Source organism: Vanacampus margaritifer, chromosome 4 (genome assembly GCF_051991255.1).
Source record: "Vanacampus margaritifer isolate UIUO_Vmar chromosome 4, RoL_Vmar_1.0, whole genome shotgun sequence".
Classification (NCBI taxonomy): domain Eukaryota; kingdom Metazoa; phylum Chordata; class Actinopteri; order Syngnathiformes; family Syngnathidae; genus Vanacampus; species Vanacampus margaritifer.
In genome coordinates this window covers 32,714,289-32,734,418 of record NC_135435.1, presented here as the reverse complement: position 1 = coordinate 32,734,418, position 20,130 = coordinate 32,714,289, and the positions used below count along the sequence as shown (strand labels likewise).

General features: G+C 50.9%; 2 protein-coding genes and 2 pseudogenes across 6 annotated transcripts; 2 read left to right on the top strand and 2 right to left on the bottom strand.

Moving 5' to 3' along the window:
- The window catches only part of LOC144050842 (protein fem-1 homolog B-like), a 36,550-nt pseudogene extending 34,539 nt beyond the window's left edge, over positions 1-2,011 (top strand).
- decr1 (2,4-dienoyl CoA reductase 1, mitochondrial) lies at positions 1,974-7,785 on the bottom strand. 4 transcript variants are annotated; one of them, XR_013293946.1, is made up of 11 exons: positions 7,472-7,785; positions 6,224-6,426; positions 6,012-6,069; positions 5,836-5,922; positions 5,625-5,772; positions 5,463-5,562; positions 4,430-4,502; positions 4,197-4,343; positions 4,064-4,126; positions 3,855-3,983; positions 1,974-2,495 (listed from the first exon to the last, which is right to left on the bottom strand). XR_013293946.1 is itself a non-coding variant. In XM_077564464.1 (10 exons), exons 1-10 carry the CDS (start codon positions 7,547-7,549, stop codon positions 3,924-3,926), a joined length of 1,017 nt encoding a protein of 338 aa, XP_077420590.1. In that variant the 5' UTR covers positions 7,550-7,785; the 3' UTR covers positions 3,837-3,923. The 4 variants fall into 4 exon arrangements, 3 of the variants coding, with proteins under 3 accessions (XP_077420590.1, XP_077420592.1, XP_077420591.1); XM_077564464.1 differs by lacking the exon at positions 1,974-2,495 and having other exon boundaries at positions 3,837-3,983; XM_077564466.1 differs by lacking the exon at positions 1,974-2,495 and having other exon boundaries at positions 3,837-3,983; positions 7,162-7,781.
- Positions 7,786-7,833: 48 nt separating this feature from the next.
- On the top strand, positions 7,834-9,198 carry LOC144050843 (phosphomevalonate kinase-like; annotated as a pseudogene). The gene is made up of 2 exons (XR_013293947.1): positions 7,834-8,110; positions 8,756-9,198. The product of XR_013293947.1 is annotated as a phosphomevalonate kinase-like (transcript).
- Positions 9,199-13,537: 4,339 nt separating this feature from the next.
- LOC144051080 (major intrinsically disordered Notch2-binding receptor 1-like) lies at positions 13,538-19,887 on the bottom strand. Its single transcript, XM_077564860.1, has 6 exons — positions 19,070-19,887; positions 17,994-18,523; positions 16,799-17,043; positions 16,144-16,385; positions 15,652-15,855; positions 13,538-15,066 (listed from the first exon to the last, which is right to left on the bottom strand). Exons 1-6 carry the CDS (start codon positions 19,616-19,618, stop codon positions 14,875-14,877), a joined length of 1,962 nt encoding a protein of 653 aa, XP_077420986.1. The 5' UTR covers positions 19,619-19,887; the 3' UTR covers positions 13,538-14,874.
- Between the last annotated feature and the right edge of the window lie 243 nt (positions 19,888-20,130).

Here is a 20,130-nt window from a genome sequence, read left to right as displayed (position 1 = left end):
GCCGTGCGGCAACGAGCGCCAACATCAACAAGCACGTGAACGCCGTGCTGCGGCTGGACCCGCGGGCCCGCGACGGCGCCACGCTCCTGCACCTGGCCATCAGCTCCAGCACGCCCGTCGACGACTTCCACACCAGCGACGTGTGCGGCTTCCCCAACGCGCAGGTCGGGCGGTCACGTGCAAACGCCGGCGCCGGCTAACATGGACCTCAACGTGAGCTTTGCCTTGTCTCGTCCGTCTCAGGTGAGCAAGCTGCGGCTGGACTGCGGCGGACCACGAGGGCAACACGCCGCTGCACGTCATCGTGCAGTACAACCGTCCCATCAGCGACGTCCTGACGCTGCACGCCATCATCATCAGCCTGGTGGAGGCGGGCGCGCACACGGACCGCACCAACAAGCAGAAGACGACGCCGCTGGACAAGAGCACCACCGGCGTGTCGGAGATCCTCCTCAAGACGCAGATGAAGATGAGCCTCAAGTGCCTGGCGGCGCCACCGCGTCCCTTACCAACACCAGATTCCCGCCAGCCTCGAGGAGTTCGTCGACTTCCACTGACGTCCATCTTGTGATTTAAGGCGTGCTATGCTAGCATGCTAACGCTCACGCCACCACAGTGTTGTTGTTGTGTTCCAAATGAATGTTCTTTGCGGTGATGACGGGTTCAGAATCGTTCCCTCGTTCCCGACTCGCTCTCCGTTTGCGACTCATTTCAAATACTAACAAGTACGTCATGATTAACGCACAGGATCAACGTCGGCCAGCGTGTTAGCGTCCTCGTGGGGACGGACGCAAATCCAACAAAAGTCACCTACGCGTCACCTTTCGTTGAGAAGTCGTCGCTGTTGACTTGTCGGCCAATGTGGCGAGTGTGACACCTCACTCAGAGACTCCGCCCACAAGGACCTCATCTGGTTAAGTCGCCACCTTGGGTCATCAGGAAGTGCGTGACCTGCTCTTCATTTGTAATTGACAAGCTGATCGTGCGACTTGATTTGAAGAAGAAAAAAGAAAGAAAAAAGCTTCCAGTTCCTCCAACAAAGTGCTCTTGCTGACGACAAAAACGTCTGCCGCGATAGAACTGCAATGAAAATAGCTCCCACTTTTTTTTAATTTAAACTAATGTTAAGACAACACAACAGCGACAAGGACATGGATACAAAAGACAAAAATGACAGCAGACAAGCACGACAACTACAATAACAGTCGAGACACGAACCACAGCAGTGACGAGGACAACGACGACAATACGATCAATGATTACAAAAACGACGACCGCAATCTCAACTTTTGAAATTTGAAGACAATTACATCGACAAAAACGGTAACCAAAACTACCACAACACCATCGACGGCAATATGTTTTATTAGCAAAATGTAAAAGAATTTATAACAGTTTCAAAGTTATTAAACAAGTGACGGTCTTCATTCTTAAAGTGTCTTTGATGTTTTTGGCTTTTCAGTTCAAATGTTGATGATTTCAAGAATCACAAACGTGCTAATTGCTAAAGCTAACGCTGCTAAGTTGACATCAATGTTCATTTGGTGAAGCGACTTTTTTCCATCAGAGCAAAAGTGAATTTTGCTGATTGTAAGAATTATTTTGGAGGATTATTATACAATTGCCGTGTTGAAGTGAATTGCCTCTTGGGAAACACAAGTCAACGTAATAGTGTAGTAATTTCTGTTTATGATTGCTATGTATTGCAAAGGAGTGTTATTGTATTTGGTGAAGTTGCAAGTGGACGACTCAGCTGCCGAGTGGGGACAACTGATAAGAAGACGTGACGCACGTGAACGCCAGGGCCCCCTGGACTTGCATGCCGTACCTAGAGAGTGTGAAGTGAGATAGGAGTTGTTTTTCTCTTTCTGTCATGTAATCAGATGCCCCGATTAGTACATATAAGGGGACTATTTGAGTGATGAACCAAGAGAGACTCTGTACCGATCAAACTAAGGCTGCAGTTTTCTCTTCCTCATGAGTAATCATGAGTAATAAATTTGGAACCAGATGCTTCTTCTCTCTTTATTTGATAAATGTCTACATCTGAACCTGACACTGATTTAACACCAATGCTAATCTTGACAGCTCAATGCTCATTTGTTGACTTTGCTTCATTAGCATGAGTGCTAATTGTGCCATTTAAATCTTCTTAGCTGACCTAAATACAACTTGATACAATATCTGCTTTATTTAGCTCAATGCTAATGCTAATTGCAAAAGCAAACTGCAAAGTGGACATCAATGTTAATTGCTAACGTTAACTGCCAACATGGCCGCCGGTATCCTCGGCCACCAGGGGTCCATGATGAGTGCTCATGGCGGCCGTCTTTCGGGAAGTTACGGAAGGGGTGTGGTCAGGTGTCCTCCCCAAGCTCCGCCCCATGTCCCCAAAGAATGTCAACATCGTCAGTGACATCGACACGCGTGGCCTCCGTCGTCACAGTCCATCTGCCGACTTCCCATTGGGAAATGATTCAGCTGATGCTGGAATTCTTAATAAACCAAAAATAATGTTAAATGGCTAATAAACTACAAATAATATCAAAAATCTAAAATACCTATTTGAGGTTAAAATTACTCAGAATAAATTCTGATAATTTATTCATAGCTGGCGTTTTATAGTAAAATCTTGAATTGGACCCAAACACCCCGGAGCTTGATGGACTCTGGCGGGGCCGCCCTTGAGGGAGGGTGTCTAGTGACAATGGCCGAAACACCCGATGATCTCAAGGTCCACTACTGATGATGTGTTCCTACCCTAAATCACAGCAGGGGGTGTTACTATAAAACTGTTAACTGAAATAGGAAATAATACCCTGCTGTACTCAATATGATCATTTCCACTTTATTTTGGACCTTTATGCCCTAACCCTGGTCCAAAATCCTAACCTCAACCAATGTCGTATTTAGTACAAACTCACCTAACCCTAACCATAATCCTAACCGTATTTGGTACAAACCCTACTCTAACCCTAACCTTAACCATGCTTGGAGTCTCGTTTAGTCTTATCTGGCGCAACAGAAAACAGATAATGGTTTTGTAAGTTCTTTTTTTCCAGATCGGAGTGAGATTCGTAGAGCTGAAGAATTGCAGCAATAACGAGCGCCGGCCCGTGCCTTGCCTTTGGTATCTTGGCAACCGTCCAGTCAATATGATGAGGCGGGAGATACCCGGGAGTTAACCCCTGTACCCTAACCCCAAGTGCGAAGATGACAGAGGATTTACAATATTCTTATACTATCTCGAAGGGCGGTACCACACAGTTTCCAGTAAACAGTTCAACAGAGTTGACCGGACATGAGATAAGGATACTCAAGGACATCATTCAAACACAGAACAAAGCCCGTTTGAGGAATAGAGGAAGTTATTCAGTCATGACTGCACCTGGCAGAAATTGCAATATCATTCATAAAGATATATCCGCAGAACAAAGCTTTACTGAGGAAATGAAGAAATGAAAACAGTTATTAGTAATAGTAATAATGTGGCCAGAAGACACACGACACTACTCGAGGGTTAGTGGTGTCCGAGCTCGGTCCTGCAGGTTTTGGATCTTTCCCTACTCTAACACACCTGAAGCTCATCATAATGATCCTGCTCATTGGAATCAGGTGCGTTGGAGCAGGGAAACATCCAAACCTGCAGGACCCAGTTTGGACACCCCTGGTTTAGTGCAAGCCTTGCAGGATTCAGGAAACTTCTTATTATGGAAGATGGTCTCATCCAAGATTTATTACCTTTTCATAATTCAACGCCCGCCAAACTGATTTTCATTGTTCCTGTGCCAGTGACAATAAAGTTTTGGAGCGAAGGATACCAGCAGAACAAAAAGGTACTTCAGACGTCTTGCCTTTGTTTATTATGTTGAGTGAGTTGGAAGGGCTCAATTTGAGGACATCCTGACGGAGTGGGCGGGTCTTTAGGATCCTTTGGTGCTCTTGATCATCTTTTCCATCAGCTTCCATTCGTCGGCCGTCACCTGAGCGGGTGGGCGGGCACAAGAGCAAGCAAAGGTCACGCAAAGAAAGCCCAGAGCAGAAAAAGAGGAAAAAGTCCAACCTTGCGCAGCTCATTGAATTCTCCCGCCATCATCACGTACTCGCCGCCGTCCAAGCGAATCACCTGAACGCAAACAAACACGCGTGTTCAAGTGGCCCCAAACGGGAGGCCGACCGGGACGGAGCACACTCACGGCGCCCGACATCCAGCTGGCGTAGTCGCTGCACACGTACGACGCCAAGTTGGCCATCTCCGACGCTCGGCCCAGTCGCCCCGTCGGGATGCGACTCAGCATTCCCGCTTCAAACTGGCCCGTCGGGTCCAAGCGGCTGAAGGCCCCCTTCGTGTGGCGCCGGTGCTCGCTCGCTCACATTATTCGCCAAATGACACGTGCCAGGAGATGTGAAGGCGGGTGGCGTACGCTACCTTGGTTCTGATGGGTCCCGGCTGGATGATGTTGAACCGAAGACCGTAGCGGCCCCACTCTCCTGCCAAAGACCTGATGAGGCAGCCGCCACCGTGGTAAACACATTGTTATGGTGGCAGGTCACCGTGGCGACCACATTGACAAGGCGTCCGTCGTCACCGTGGCGACCACATTGACAAGGCGTCCGTCGTCACCGTGGCGACCACATTGACAAGGCGTCCGTCGTCACCGTGGCGACCACGTTTGACAAGGCGTCCGTCGTCACCGTGGCGACCACATTGACAAGGCGTCCGTCGTCACCGTGGCGACCACATTGACATGGCGTCCGTCGTCACCGTGGCGACCACATTGACAAGGCGTCCGTCGTCACCGTGGCGACCACATTGACAAGGCGTCCGTCGTCACCGTGGCGACCACATTGACAAGGCGTCCGTCGTCACCGTGGCGACCACATTGACAAGGCGTCCGTCGTCACCGTGGCGACCACATTGACAAGGCGTCCGTCGTCACCGTGGCGACCACATTGACAAGGCGTCCGTCGTCACCGTGGCGACCACATTGACAAGGCGTCCGTCGTCACCGTGGCGACCACATTGACAAGGCGTCCGTCGTCACCGTGGCGACCACATTGACAAGGCGTCCGTCGTCACCGTGGCGACCACATTGACAAGGCGTCCGTCGTCACCGTGGCGACCACATTGACAAGGCGTCCGTCGTCACCGTGGCGACCACATTGACAAGGCGTCCGTCGTCACCGTGGCGACCACATTGACAAGGCGTCCGTCGTCACCGTGGCGACCACATTGACAAGGCGTCCGTCGTCACCGTGGCGACCACATTGACAAGGCGTCCGTCGTCACCGTGGCGACCACATTGACAAGGCGTCCGTCGTCACCGTGGCGACCACATTGACAAGGCGTCCGTCGTCACCGTGGCGACCACATTGACAAGGCGTCCGTCGTCACCGTGGCGACCACATTGACAAGGTGGCAGGTCACCACTGTTGTTGTTGCTGTTGCACGTGTGCCTCACTTGTAAAGCGCCTCGACGCCGGCCTTGGCGGCGGCGCTGGGAACCACGAAGCCGGAGCCCGACTCTGCGTAGATGGTGGTGACGGCCAGGAAGGCAGCACCTGAGCGACGCAAGGCGGCGAGTGAGCGAGTGGTGACCTTGGCCCCCCGACGCCCCTCTGACCTTTCTGGCTGCGGACGAGTCTTTTGCCGAGCTCCAGCGTGACGAAGGCGGTGCCGTTCAGGACGATGTCACAGATGCTTTTCCAGGCGTTGGCCGACAGATTTTCCGACGGACACACAAAGTTTCCCGCCGCGTTGTTGATGACCACCTGCGCACACGCACCGGTGATGTCATCCCACAAGTCAACAGCGGCGAGCGTGCGGGCTCTTACATCAGGCAAGCCTGTCAGACTTTCCATCTGCTCAGCACAGCGCGTGACGGCCTGAGGATCTCTGACATCAAGCTGGACCGCATGGACCTGAAACATCAATCAAGACGGCAACAATCAGCCGGGCGGCCTCAGGACAACAACAACAAAGGTGTTTGGCCTCGTCTTTGACCCTTCACCTTGTTTCCAGTCTGAGCGCTGATCTCGTCCGCCGTCTGCTGCAGGACCTCCAACTTCCTGTAGCACAAACACTCGCCGTCAGTCTCGCTCTCGCACCCACGCCACACGTGCGTCCGGACTCCCTAGCGAACCCGCGCTTGACATTACAACTCCGTGGCGGACCTCGTGGCGACCCCGGACTGGATAAGGCTAACTGTGGCGAGCGTCTGACCTGCTAGCGATGACGCACTGTGCCCCCAGCTGGGAGAGGGTGGCGGTCATGGCGCGTCCCAGTCCGGTCCCGCCTCCCGTGATGAAGGCCACGCGGCCCCGAAAGGCTCCGGCCGGCAGCATGGCCGCCTCCAGCGCCGGGAAGAAGCGCGATTGCGGAAGGGCCGGCTGCTGAGCGGCGGCCGGCGAGCTGTGGAAACACGACTGACAAACGTGGAAACGTTTGAGCGACGAGGTTGTAAACAAATGGACTTGCTGCTGCTGCTTTTGCATCCCAACCAAACAACGGATCGGCCGTGCCTGGCGACCATTCCATTCTTTGCTCCTCATAACAAACTCATTGTATTGATTATTTCTAACTTTTGTCTTTATTTGTTGATGATTTCCATTTTGCTGTTACTTCATTATACCATACACTTTTTTCCTCTGCATTTTCAAAATTGCACAAAACAACAACAAACCCCCAAGTCCTGCACGTTTTTGAGATTTCCCACGGTCAACACAGCTGATTCATATGTAAGCTCATCAGCAAGGAGCCTGAGAATGGGCTCTTTGCACAAATCCACTACTTCCTGAACTCAATACCACTCCTTCGTTTGTATTTCATGATTGGACAAACTGACGAATCCAGGTGTGTCTGGCCATTGCCGTTGCGGTTGCGGAGGCCAGGCACACCTGGATTCGCAATGGCCAGGCACACCTGGATTCGCAATGGCCAGGCACACCTGGATTCGCAATGGCCAGACACACCTGGATTCGTCAGTTTGTCCAATCATGAAAGACAGGAAATGAAAGAGTGGTACTGAGTTCAGGAAGTAGTGGATTTATGCAAAGACACCATTATCCTGATCATTGAATCAGGTGTGTTGGAATAGAGAAACCTCCACAACATGCAGGACTCAGGCCCTCGAGGACCGGATCTTGACACATGTGCCTTACTTCATAAGGAGAAGCTGGCGTCAATCACGCACTGAGTGTCGGCAACGTAAGATGGCTGCCCTCTGGCTTCACGCGACTGCCAAAAGTCCATTCATATACAAGTCCGCGCTTTCACCGCCAACACGAGTCAGTCATGCTCGAGCTCACAAACACTGAACGGGGGCGGGCGTCTGCGAAACTGGCCGCAAAAACACTCAAATGATAGTGAGTGAAAGTGAAAATCCAAAGTGGGTGAAAGGTCAAACATTGAACCGACACGTAAAAAGTCGCCAACTTTGTTATTCATTACAAAAGAGAGAACATATCAAACCGTGTTCCATGGAAGGTGACTCACCGCCACAAAAGTTTGGAAAGTTTTGCGCCGAAGGCGAATAACCATGGACGCCATGTTGACGAAAATTCAGCTACCCAACTTTGACCCGGACAAAGTATGTAAGCAGAGCGCACGTTTTCAAAAGAAAGCGTAGGCGAAAGAAGAAGATCAAAAGCAATAATGGGCAGATCATGGAGTGGAAGAGCAAAGAAAGTCAACTTGACAAAGAAAGTTGCCAGGCCTGCATTTGTCTCCGCTTAGTTGCGTGATCCACACAAACGCTATGTGCCCGCCCGCCACGGCAAAGCTCTTATTTTGAAGTGTTTCCGATGGGTTCCGTCACCTTTCCGAAAGTCGGACGGAAAGCAGAATCTGCTCAGCCATCGAACTCAACTTCATCTGCTGCGATGTAAAGTTCCCATTCCGAACCAAAACTCATTTTGATTTTCAGCGGCAAACGGAAGTCGGGCAAAGATGACGTCACCGATGTCATCCTCCATTGGTCAAGTTCACCGCGCGCCCGCTGTTGATTACGTTTCGAGAAGCTCATCGATCGATGTGTTGTTGTGCTGCGGTTTAGAAGACGTCTGCGGTGTCGTACGTCTTTCTGCGCCCCTCAAGCAAGCCTACGCTCAGGTCAGTGACGTCACGCACGCTCAGCTCAGTGACGTCACGCACGCTCAGCTCAGTCATGGGCTAAGTGAACAAGAGGAAGAAATTAATGTAAAAAACAAAAACAAAACACAACTTTAAGATGAAACATTTCAATGATTCTAACAAACGTGTCAGAACATCACCAAAATTGCCAATTTCATTTTCATGCTTAAAAAAATGGTGGAACGATGAAGTAAAACCCTCAAGTAGATCAAATCACGCCCGCGTTTCAATAAATAAATAAAAAATCCCTACTGGAAAAACATCCATCCAGACCACCATTATGCATACTGTTGGATTTGTATGTAAATATTTGGGTTAGTCATGTATAGTTAAAAAGCTGCTGCATCAAATGTTGGACATTAAGTCAACATTGGACATATACAAACAAAGTATAACAATAAATGAATCACATAAGGACAGCAAATAGGTTAAAATGCTAAACCAATGCAGAGTGAAAAGCCAAAGAATAAAAAAATAGGTGTTGAGATGAGTTTTAAAAAATGGACAGAGAGGCGAGATGCAATGAAGAAGCACGCCGCGTACTTCAGCGTTCCCTTCCAACATGACGGGGGTCACGCACGCACGCGCTCATGTTGTCGTCATGCTGTCAAATGTGCTGTGCAGGAACACGGCCTGGACGCGGAGCAGCTGGCGGCTTCCGGCGCTTACGAGGAGATCTACCGGGCCTACATGATCAGCTGGGGCGAAGCTCGGAGACGGCGAGATCCCGGATTCTTCTGCCGCCTGGCCACCAGGGCGACGCGCCAACCCGTTGGACCTTCGCTGGTTGAGGGCCCAGTTTCCTCGACAGACTCGCTGCATCCGCGTGGAAAGTCGAGAAGAAACGAGGAGGGGGTGGATCTTCACCCCGGGCACGACTGGCCAGTTGCCCGTTTCGTGCCTGCCCGCTGACCCCCGACCTCCATTTTCTGTGTGCGCGTTAGTGATGTGTCGGTCGCGAACGAACCGGTTCTGAGAGCTGGATCTTTGACGTGAACGACGGGACCCGGCTCCTGACGACTGTCAGTACTGGGAGACGCTTTTTTTTTTCTCGCTCTTTTTTTTTTCTCTAAAGCCGCATTTGATTGGTGAGAATGTGTGTGTGTGTGACGTCTCTGTGTCTTCTGCGCTGAGCAGCGGAGGGGGGAGGGGCACACGACAGCACGCCGCAAGCAGTCACTCACACACGCGAACGGGAGGGAGACGAGAGAGGAGGAGAGCGCTACGGAAAGGTAACTGTTTTTTAAACAGTTGAAAAATGAGTGACAAGAGAAAAGGCAGCAATATATGGACACATTTCAATATAACAACTGACAAAACTAAGGCAGAGTGTAAAGTCTGCAAGACTAAAATTTCTTATCGTTGAGGCTCTACAAACAATTTACACCGGCACATGAGAACTATGCATCCTTTAGTTCAATTGGAGGGAAAAAGGCAAATAAATGAAGCTGATAATGAAGGTGCTACTGCAACTGTATGACAGAGAACATGCTTCACTCCAAGAGAGGGTTAAAAAAGCCACAGCAGTTTGTCTAACAACGGACAGCTGGACTTCCAGAAGCACCACATCCTACTTGTCAGTTACATATCACTTTGTTGAAAGTTTCAAAATGGTGTCCTGTCTTCTGGATTGTTTTGAGTTGAGTGAGAGACACACTTGTGACAACTTGGCTGAGGAGCTGCTCAAAGTGGGGCGTGGACAACAAAGTGGTTTGCTGTGTTAGTGACAATGCAGCTAACATAACCAAAGCAATTCAAACCCTTCAATGGACCCACCACCCATGTCTTGCACACACAATCAAGCTGATTGGAAGGTGATGAAGCCTGCTGTGGACAAAGGGAAGGCCATAGTGGAGTTTTTCCACAGGAGCACAACAGGCACACACAAGCTCAAATCTACCCAACAACAGATGGGCATGCCTGAGCTGAAGCTCAAACAAGACTGTGTCACAAGGTGCAACTCCACCTTTTATATGATAAAAGGCATTGTGGAGTCCAAGGATGCAGTCCTCTCTACCCTTGCTGTTATGAACACATCAGTTGATCCTCTGAGCCAAGAGGATCTGGAGGTACTGCAGGAGGCATGCGCTGTTCTGGAGCCATTTGAGCAGGTCACTGTGGAGATCAGTGCAGACAGGTATAGTGTACAAATGTTATTACATTAAGATTATTGTTGTTGCATTATTGGTATAAAACACAGATTAGACATGACCAGAAGTCATAATATATGCTAAATAAAAGAAAGCATCATTTTAACACTTAGTGTTGACTCTTTTTCAGCTATGTTACAGCCTCCAAAGTGTGAATCATGTGCAGAAGTCTGCAGAGAGTGACAGCGGAACACCAGACCAGAGTAAGCGCAAGGAAAGTGACAGAGTTAGTGGCTGCTCTCTGTGCATCCATGGACAGAAAGTTCCAGCGAATTGAATACAACACTGTTCTCTCAGGATCCACCATTCTTGAGCCCAGATTCAAGAAGCGGGCCTTTAATGACAACAGAGCGTAACTGCAGCCGCAGCAAGATCCAGCCGGCCAGCTTCACTGCCAGAGGGTCGAGAGGGAGAAGGGGCAGAGCATGAACACGAGGAGCCACAAGCATCTGCTGTTTGGAGGTTCTTTGAAGAACGGGCAAGTGGAGACACTACAAGAAGGAATCCATCAGCTGATTCAATTCTGGAAGTGAGATCCTACCTTCTCCAGACAAGTGCAGACCCACTGAGCACCCACGACTTGCACATGTCAGGGCACGGAGACTGTGCATTGTTGCCACTTCAGTCCCATCTGAAAGAATCTTCTCAAAAGCCGGACCGATATTAACGGAGAGAAGAAATAGGATCAGCCCCTCAAAGTTGAGGCACTTGGCATTTCTGAATGCAAATTTGGACTGAAGAACACTGTTTTCTGGATGCAGATTTTTTATTTTACACATTTGAATTTATATGTTGCTGTGCGATTCTGTTTGTCTGTTGTTTCACTTGAAAAGTGTTATTGTTAAACCTTATTTAAGTTCATTTGTAAATAATTAAATGTTTAATTTGTTTGCACTTTCTATTTGCGTTTATAAATAAAAGTGCATTTTATACAACAAACATTTGATATAGTGCAATTTTTTCACATTAGTAATTCATATTGCGCATAGTTTTAAATTGTTTATTTATTTATTTAAGCGACAAAAAATCTAAAGAGCCATTTGGGAGCCGGCTCTTTTTAGTGAGCCGAACCAAAAGAGCCGGTTCCCTGAAAAGAGCCGGAATTCCCATCACTACTCTGCGCTCCGTTAGTCGCGTCTGCCGCAGAGCGCATCGATCGCTCAGCCGATTGCTACCGTTGCTTTTGTTGTCTTAATTTCGCTGTGTCAAAACTTACAATGGTTGCCGTATATGATCGGCATGATTCATAAACAAGACGCAAAAGAATAAATCCGAATGAAATCCATTTGAAAAGACATTAAATGAGAAGCGCAAATTCAAAGTTTTGAGAGTTGTCTTGCTTGTGGCAGCAAATATTGAAAGCTGACACAAACAAAAATAAGTTTGATCTTTGTAAATTGACATTTGTGAATCTTGAAAAATGATGATGGGAAAATGTAAAGTCTAGCTAAAGTAAAGCTAACTTTATTGTTGAAGTTGCGCTGTTGGAAAAAAGAATCATCGCGATTTGGTTTGGCTCATTTGTTAAAATCCAAAATGACCTTTTCCAAACTACCTTTTCACAACAGAATGACATTTCTCATTAATGCCATCAAATGAAATGTTTTAGTGCAAGAAGTGTCTCAGTCAACCTGAAAATGTTTACAAGTAGCCAACAAGGAGCCCACTTTCAGCACCTTTTGCACTCACAAACGATTCTCCGTGTGAGGGTTTCTCTCTCCAAAAGCAGCATTTCATTGCGTCAGTCAGCCTATGCGCGGCTGCACATTCCTTGAGCGTGCACGGGAATTCGAGCCCCTCGGGAGAGTCCCGCGGCCGTGGGGGATGCTTCACGAGTACGTGGTACCGAATCCAAGCCCCCTGATGCGGGCTGCTCAGGCGCAAGCGCGGCCGCTCTCAGAGTTCGGCGTACTTTTCACATGAGAAAGGAATTGTGACTCAACTGTTTTGGGAGAAATGGGAGCTTTTGCGGCTGTTCCGTGTCGTTGTCTAGGTCATGGGTGTCAAACTCCGGTCCTCGGGGGCCGCAGTCCTGCAGGTTTTGGAGCCTTCCCTCTTCCAGCACAAGCTGATTCCAATCAGCTGGATGCTTATCAGGCTTATGCTGATGAGCTGATCATTTATATTTGGGAGAACGGAGACATCCAAAAGCGTTTGACACCTGTGCTCTAGGCCACTTTGATAAAGGCACTGAGTCAGGGGTGGACAAAGTGGGCCCTTGTGGAGCGGAGTCCTGCAGGTTTCCCATGTCTCGCTTCTCCAACACAGCCGATTCGTAAGATCAGCTCATCAGCAAGCTCTGCATAAGCCTGATAACAATCCCGTTCACTGGAATCAGCTGTGTTGGAGGAGGGAAAGCTGCAGGACCGAGGCCCTCAAGCAGCACCCTTGCACCAAGACCATGTACGTACTGTAAATGAGCCAAAGCCATTTGGATGCTATTGAGAAACAAATGGACCTTTGCAGTGAGCTCAGATGGAAATCGGTTTTGTTCTTAGAAAAATGTCATTTGTGTATTTCAAGAAATGAGCCAAACCAACAGAGGGAAAAAAAAGGGTCCAGTTTTTGGCCAGGCTTCGTCTGTGCAAAGTTTGGTGACTATTGTTGCGTTTAGCCCTCACAGATGCGGAGAAGGTAAAAAAACAACCTTTCCACTCACACGGTATTCCATCGATCGATCGTTTGGATCTTTCAATAAATTTGCTTTGACGTTTCTTCCGTGCAGAAATTCAACGCAGCTTCTGTGGCGGGCGCTTCTGCAGCACTTTTGAGACGGCGTTCAAAATCCAAAAGTACTCTGCACTTGGTCCAACATTTGTAAGTTGGAGACGAGCCAGACGGCCATTTTGTTCTGCTGCAAACGTGACGACGAATGAGTTATGCGGCCGTCGGTGCGGCAAAGAAGCGTTCGTCAAAAAAGGAAGGACGATTGGGACGGACGGACGGACGGACGGATGGCAAGCAACGTGTTAAGAAACGAGAAATGAGTGAATGAAGGAAGCAACGCAAACATGAATAACAGAATGAGTGAGTGAACAAATGATGGAGGAAGGACCAAGTAAAAGTCTTCACGGATGAATGAATGAATGACGGAGACGTTGTGCCGCTTTGGGTCCAGCAGAAGCGGAACAGAAGGTTCCAAAAAGTCCACCAATAATTGATGAGCGTCCAGGCGGCGCCGCCAGCTGCCGCCAGCTGCCGCCTGGACGCTCCAAACAAAAACACAAGTCCCACAATGCATCTGCAAAACGCCATCCACATTTTGACCACGATTTCCATTTATTTTGTCCTTCTGACAATCACGTGCAGCAATTAAACGGATGACAAACATTTTGTCACGAGAGCCTGAAAAGTAGTTTGCTGTCGTAAGAAAAAGCAAGTCTGTTGCTGCGGGTCCGATTGCATTGGGAACACTGCAGGTCTGCAGAGACCTTTGAGATTGACAAATAAAATTGACATTTGTTGTTTAATGAACAGGAAGTGCAAAAAGACGTCGGCGTTGTTGGGAAAGGTCGCCAGCGTATAATTGAGACGCTTGGCGGCGGCCGGCGTGAATGACGACCAATCGTTACGGACAACAAATGTCAGCCGGCCCGCCGCCGATGAAGGTCACGATGACATAAAAATGTGGCGTGGGCGTGGCATGGTTGGCATGGCGACGCCGCAGCAAACATCAACAAAGGGTTTGATTGTGCAAGGTTGCATCAAAGTCAACATTTCTTCATTGCAGTCCCGCCCCCTGAGGTCAACAGGAAGTCAAGAAGTCAAGTCCCAAACACGGTCCTCTATCTAAAGCAGCGGTCGGTGCGTAGGGAACCCGGGTCCTCCAGAGTCCTGCCGGTTTTCCAGGTCGCCCTCCATCGACACACCTGATTGAAGAGCAGGACGGTTGGCAGGCTTCCACGGAGCTTGCTGATTGGCTGATGATCGGGCCAGTCCGCTGTGTTGGAGGAGCGAGACGTGCAAAATCTCCAGGACCGGGTTTCCCTATCCCTGATCTAAACCATACTTTGAAACCCTAACAGCTTGGATTGAAAAGCAAAACGTGCAACGACTCCAAGCCAGGGTTCGCACTTGAAACTTCAAAAGTGGGCGTGTGTGGAGGTCACTTTTGTGGTTGTTGTTTTTCTTCTTATTTGTGTTTGTACGACAGCCATTGTATGTGAAGACCCGTTCTCAGGACAATTGCTGTTCTGATGTCGTGTTCGCTTTTGCCAATCAAAGTTCCTCACAAAAAAAAGTGGGGGTAGGGTTTTAATTGACGCTTTAAAATAGGGCACAGAAGACACGACATCGCTCTTCCTGACGCCCTTATTAGGAGAACATTCAAGAGAGTTCCAGTTCAGGAAACATGACATTCGATATCGGCCACTCAGAAGTGTCGGTCCCAGAGAGGCGGACTTACGTACCAAACATTCCGAGTGTTCAGAGTGGCAGGCTATTATGTGTAACGCTACACTACGGCTGCTCTACTTCCTGTTAGCATCAGCTAGCCAGTTAGCTCACATCTTCACACACGCATGACTTCCTGTTTGACACCAGCTAGCGGTGGAGGCGGATGGCTTTGGCTACATCCTGTTAGCATGAGTTAGCTCAGGTCTTCATGGTGCAGATGGGCACCACGATAACCAGGATGACGCTGAACGTGGCGGCGATCAGGGCGGCCATCTTACACACCTTGGCCCTGCGGAACTCCGCCTCCCGACGCTTAAGCAGCGAATCGTATCCTGGCGTGTGAACGTCCTCCAACCAGAACGCCAGCTTGTTGGCCGACACACACTCCGCCTAGACAAAAACACACACATGCTTGAAAAAAAAGATGGCAAATCCAGGTCCAGAAAGTAAAAACCTTGCCACAGTTTGGCTTTAGCACCTTGTGCTAGCGAGCTAGCTCACTAGCTCGCTAGCTCCCTAGCAAGTAAGCAAGCACCAAGTCCTAATGTTGGCGCGCATCAAATGGACCACGGCTCATTTTCTTTAAAAGGCGGACAAACCAGCGTCCGGCTAAGGGTTGCGCAGGACGGCGGACTCGCGACTGAAACGTAGGAGCGTCCGGCTCGGCCACCCGAGGCCGCACACGTCAAACAGTGACGCCGCATGGATGGACAAAGTGTCCTTATTTGCTGAATGAGACCGCCGAGATCCGATTGGTCGCGGAGCAGCGGAAGAAAGCATATATTTTTCTGAAGACGGAATCCAAAGGCAGCAAATATGGCGACCAGTGCGGGGGCCCCAAAATGGGCTGCGGCTGACCCCCCCCAAAAATCGTAATCACTTTGGCGCAATACCACTATTGGCCACCTGGGGCTGCAAAGCGACCCCAGGTCACATGTATGGAGGTGCAAAATATGCAAATGAGGTTGTTGGTACCTGAAGGTGCTTGATGGCGCCCTCTGCTGGTTCGGCTTTGTACTGCTCCACATTCCAAGCATGCGCAGTGAGACGCAGGTTGGAATAAAGCGGACTTCCTGTGGCGCCCGGCGGACGCGGGTGGCGGTCCTTGACGTGCGACGCGGCGGACTTGGGCGGGTGCGGCGTCAGGGAGAAGTCGTACCCGTGCTCCGCCTCAAGCGCCTGCGCATGCAAAACACAATCACGTCAGCATGTGTGTGTGAACAGAAGTGGCGGATTTCTGTCAACTCGAAATAGAAGTTGATGCAAGACATCCAGATGGTCGCTTCCTACTTGATCGTATTCTTATATTTGGAGGGCTAGGACGTCATCAAACAAGGGTTCGGATTTCAAAGTCAGGTTTAAATGTAGAGTTAAGGTTCTAAATGAGGGTTTGATGCTCAGGTTTTAGAGGAGGGGGAGGCTTTCAAACAAGGGTTTTAAATGAAGCTGTCCAATGTGTGCGTGTACCCCTCTGATGTCCTCGTCACCGCGGCTGGACAACGTCCTCCAGTCCCTGGACGCGTCGTCTTCGGCGCCCGGCGCCGCCACGCCGGCGTCCGCGGGGTCGTCGCTGAACGAGCGCGACGCCTTCTGCGGCCTCGGGCTGCGTTTGGCAAACACGTGCGGCGACGAAGCGGCGGCGGCGGCGGCCACGTGCGACCGTTGCGCTGGGGACAACTTGGGCGTGTCCTCCCGCCTGCCGCCACCATCTGTTAGGGAGGCGCAAGTCAGACTGCAAGTCAGACCGCAAGTCATTGGGCCCCGCCCGAGCCCAATTTTGGAGCTCTAAATGTCGTCACCGACTCAGTGGAAAAGTCGGTCAAGAAGGCAACATCAAATGAGCAGTCATTAACGCTAAGGAGGAGTAGAGTTGCAAAATAGGCTTAGGTTTTAAACAAGAAGGATTGGGCTTTCAAAATAGGGTTCGAAATGGAGGTTTCAAAGTAGCGGTAGGGGATCAAATTAGGAGGAATGGATGAGAGGAAGGTTGGACTGATTTGGACGATTTTGTCCTTTTCCATTTGGTCAACTTTACAACCGAGAGAAAACATGTTTATGTCTTGTGTGGAATGTTTCCATCAGTTTTGTCCTTCTGCTGCATTTTGGGCCCGAGCGGACTCACCGGCGGTTCCGGAGCAAGCTGCGTCGTGCGGCGGCGGCGGCAGCGGCGGGCGAATCTTGCGGTCCAGCTTGTTGAGCTTGCTGAGGACTTGCGAGATGTCGCCGCGCACGTCCGCCAGCGACGCCAACGTGCTCTCGATGTGGCTCATCCTGGCCGCCAGCTCGCCCACGCTGGCCTTCAGATCGCCGTCCGGCTGCCGGCGGGCCGCGCCGCGCTCCGGCAAACTCTCGCCGCTGCTGGCCGACCTGCGGCGGCAAACCAATTCCGCTTTTAGCTCCGCCCCAGCGCCAGTTGCCATGACCACGCCACGGGCGCGGGAACCCAGCAGGCGTGTGTATATATATACATATTTGGGATCTTCCCTTCGCTTTTAGCATTTGCGTTAGGTTAGCAATGTTTTAAAAACGAAGCATGTTTTGTATTTAAATATACAGTGGATGTCATTCTTAACGTCGTGTGTTGAGTTTGACAGTTAACGACAACTGCGGTGTCATTAAACATCTTAAAGGACACTTAGGGACAACAGAATAACATTCGCTGCTACATGCTCGCTAGTTGCTAATGCTACGCAAGCAAAATGGTGCATTCAGGGTACTTTCACAGCGTCGGAAAGATCGCTTTTCTTCGATTAAAATGTTTTAAGGGGAAAATAATCGGCCAATTGGAGGATTATAATGGGTGGGCCGATTAATCGGTCGAGCCCTAATACTTTTAAATCAATGGTGGGAAAAGTCCCCGAAATCCTCTCCAATCTACTCAAAGTAACCAAAATACTCCTGAAAAAGCAACCTTAATGCATTTAAATCTACTGAAATGAAATACTACATCAACGTTAACAATTAGTTTTCAGTTCAATATTCTGAAATCAACTCAAATAATCGACTCAAGCTAATCGAAATTCCATGAAGTTACCTAGACGAGCTCCTAAAATACTTCCTAAAAGTAACTTCAATACTCCTGAAAAGTAACCAAAATACTGTGCAAAAGTTACCTAAATACTCTGAAATTTTCTAAATATTTCTTTCACGTTATCTTGAGTTTGAATATGAGAAAACAAAGTGTCGTGATTTCAAACGCAAAACGTTTGCCACTCAATACGAGCAAAGATTTGCAAAACCACTGAAGCCACTTTGTTGAGCCTTCGGCCCATTTTGAAAACGGACGCCGGCCAAGTTTGCAGAAGCGCCAAACGGACCCGGGCGAGGCGGCGCTGTCGTAGCACGATGACGTCATCACGCCCAGCGAGTCGCACACGCTCATCTCGTCCAGGAAGCGGAACATGTCGCTGATGTCGTCCGCCGTCGGCTCCGAGTCTTCGTCGGAGGCCGCCGCCTTCCTGCCGCCGCCCCACGTCACACCGGCCCCAAAGACGCTTGACTCCGCCCCCGCCCGCTTGGGCCTGCCGAAGCGGCTCTCGTGCTCGTCCGCGTTGAGGCTGAAGCTCTTGACGGGCCGGGCTGGCGGCGGAGGCCTGCCGGCCTGGCACACGGTGGTGGGCCCCTGGTAGGCGGGCCCCTGGCAGGCGGGCCCCTGGTAGGCGGGCCCCTGGTAGGCGGGTCCCTGGAACTCGTCCAGACTTTCGTGCTTGACGCGCCGGCGCTCGTGAAGGCCTGGCCCCCGGTACGGGTTCTCGTACGCCGCCTCCGAGCTGCGAGTGAAGAAGGGGGCCGGCCCGGGACGACAGGGCCTGGACCCCGGGACACCCCCATCGTAATCGGCCGCTGTCTACAGGAAACACACACACACACACAGGCTTGCTTCCAAGGGCCACACATGCCACGCTTAACCCCTAGGCGTTATTGTGACCCTTTTTTGGCTTTTTGTTGGTTCTGACCAAGCCATTTCAAAATAAAATACTGCGGGTTAATCGAACTGTAGGTGATCAATAACACCTACTCAGAGTCAGGACAGCATTTCACGCCAAGAAGATTACAATGTAACTGCAATTTTTGTCCTGACAGCGACCGCATGCAGGCTAAAATGGACTTGCGACCAATCCGCCATTTGTCTACATGTTGATTAGCGACCGGTCAGTTCTTTGTTCATACGTGCACTCGATTGATCGATTGGCAACCAGTCATTTTTCCCCCGTCCTGGCAGCAACCAGTCAACTGTTTGACCTGGGTTAGGGTCCTGATGTTGACCGGCGACCAATCCGTTTTTTGGGTCTGTGTCTTGCCACAGACTGGTGACCAGTTCACGTTTAGTATTTGCGCCTGAGCCCACGCGCCGCCGTGTCGGCCCCCTCGGGCGGGAAGTCGCGGGACTGACCTGCGGCCGGAAGGCGGCCATCTTGCGGAAGTCGTTCCTCTTCTGCAGACAGCAGTGGGGGCGGGGGGCCGGCGAGAGCCCGAAGGATGAGGGCGAGTAACGGGGGAGGTGGTGCAACTTGTCCAGCGAGACCGCCCGGCCGCCCGCCCCCGACGGCAAGTCTGGCGGCGAGGCTTCCGGGCAGGGGGGGTCAGCGTAGCGCTGACGCGGGTGCCGCCCCCCCAGCCCGCGCTCGGCACGCCCCTGCTCCTCGGCGGCCCGAGCGCGGAGCAGCTTGAACATGGCGACGACGTCCGCCGCGAGCACGCGCCTCTTGGACTGCGCGTCGCCGCCGGGCGCGCGCATCTTGTCCCGGAACAGCGTGGCGGGAAAGTGCGGGTCCATGCTGGCGGCGCGAAACAGGAGCGCGCGCAGCTCGGCCAGGTGCGCAGGGTCTAGGCGCGCGCACAGCGACGCGCACACTTCCTGCTCGGACATGTGCGCGTGCTGGCCGTGCAGGTCCGCCAGGATGCGGCTCAGGAACGAAGACTCCTCCGGAGCGTAGTCCATGCTGCGTCCGAGTCAAAGACGGCCGCGCACGCGCGCGCGCACCCCCATCCCATCCCACCCCCTCCGCTGCGCTTCCTGCGCGTTCACGTGCCGCCGTTGCCGGCCAGCCAGCTTGGCGCACTTCCCGAAAACGCTCACGTGCACGCGCCCGGCGGCTGCCCGTCTCGGCTCTTGGGTTTTGGGGCTCTTCGGAACCCCGCCGCTTATCTTCCAGTTGGGAAGCGAGCGAGCGACGGAGCCGCCAGCAGCGGGAGCAGCAGTCAAAAGTCCAGCCGTGACGTCACGCAGACGCACATTCGCTTCTGGCTTTCAAAATAAGAGCGTGGAGGCGCAAGGAAAGACGTGCAGCGACATGATTTGGATTTCTGATGACCATCCATATACGACTTCACTTTTATTTGCTATTCATTATTATTATTATTGTTGTTGTTTAGGGTCTTTATGTTGTACAAGTCTGATTGTGTGCTTATGTACAGCGCATTGGTTTTGCTCAATTTGCTCAATTTGATATT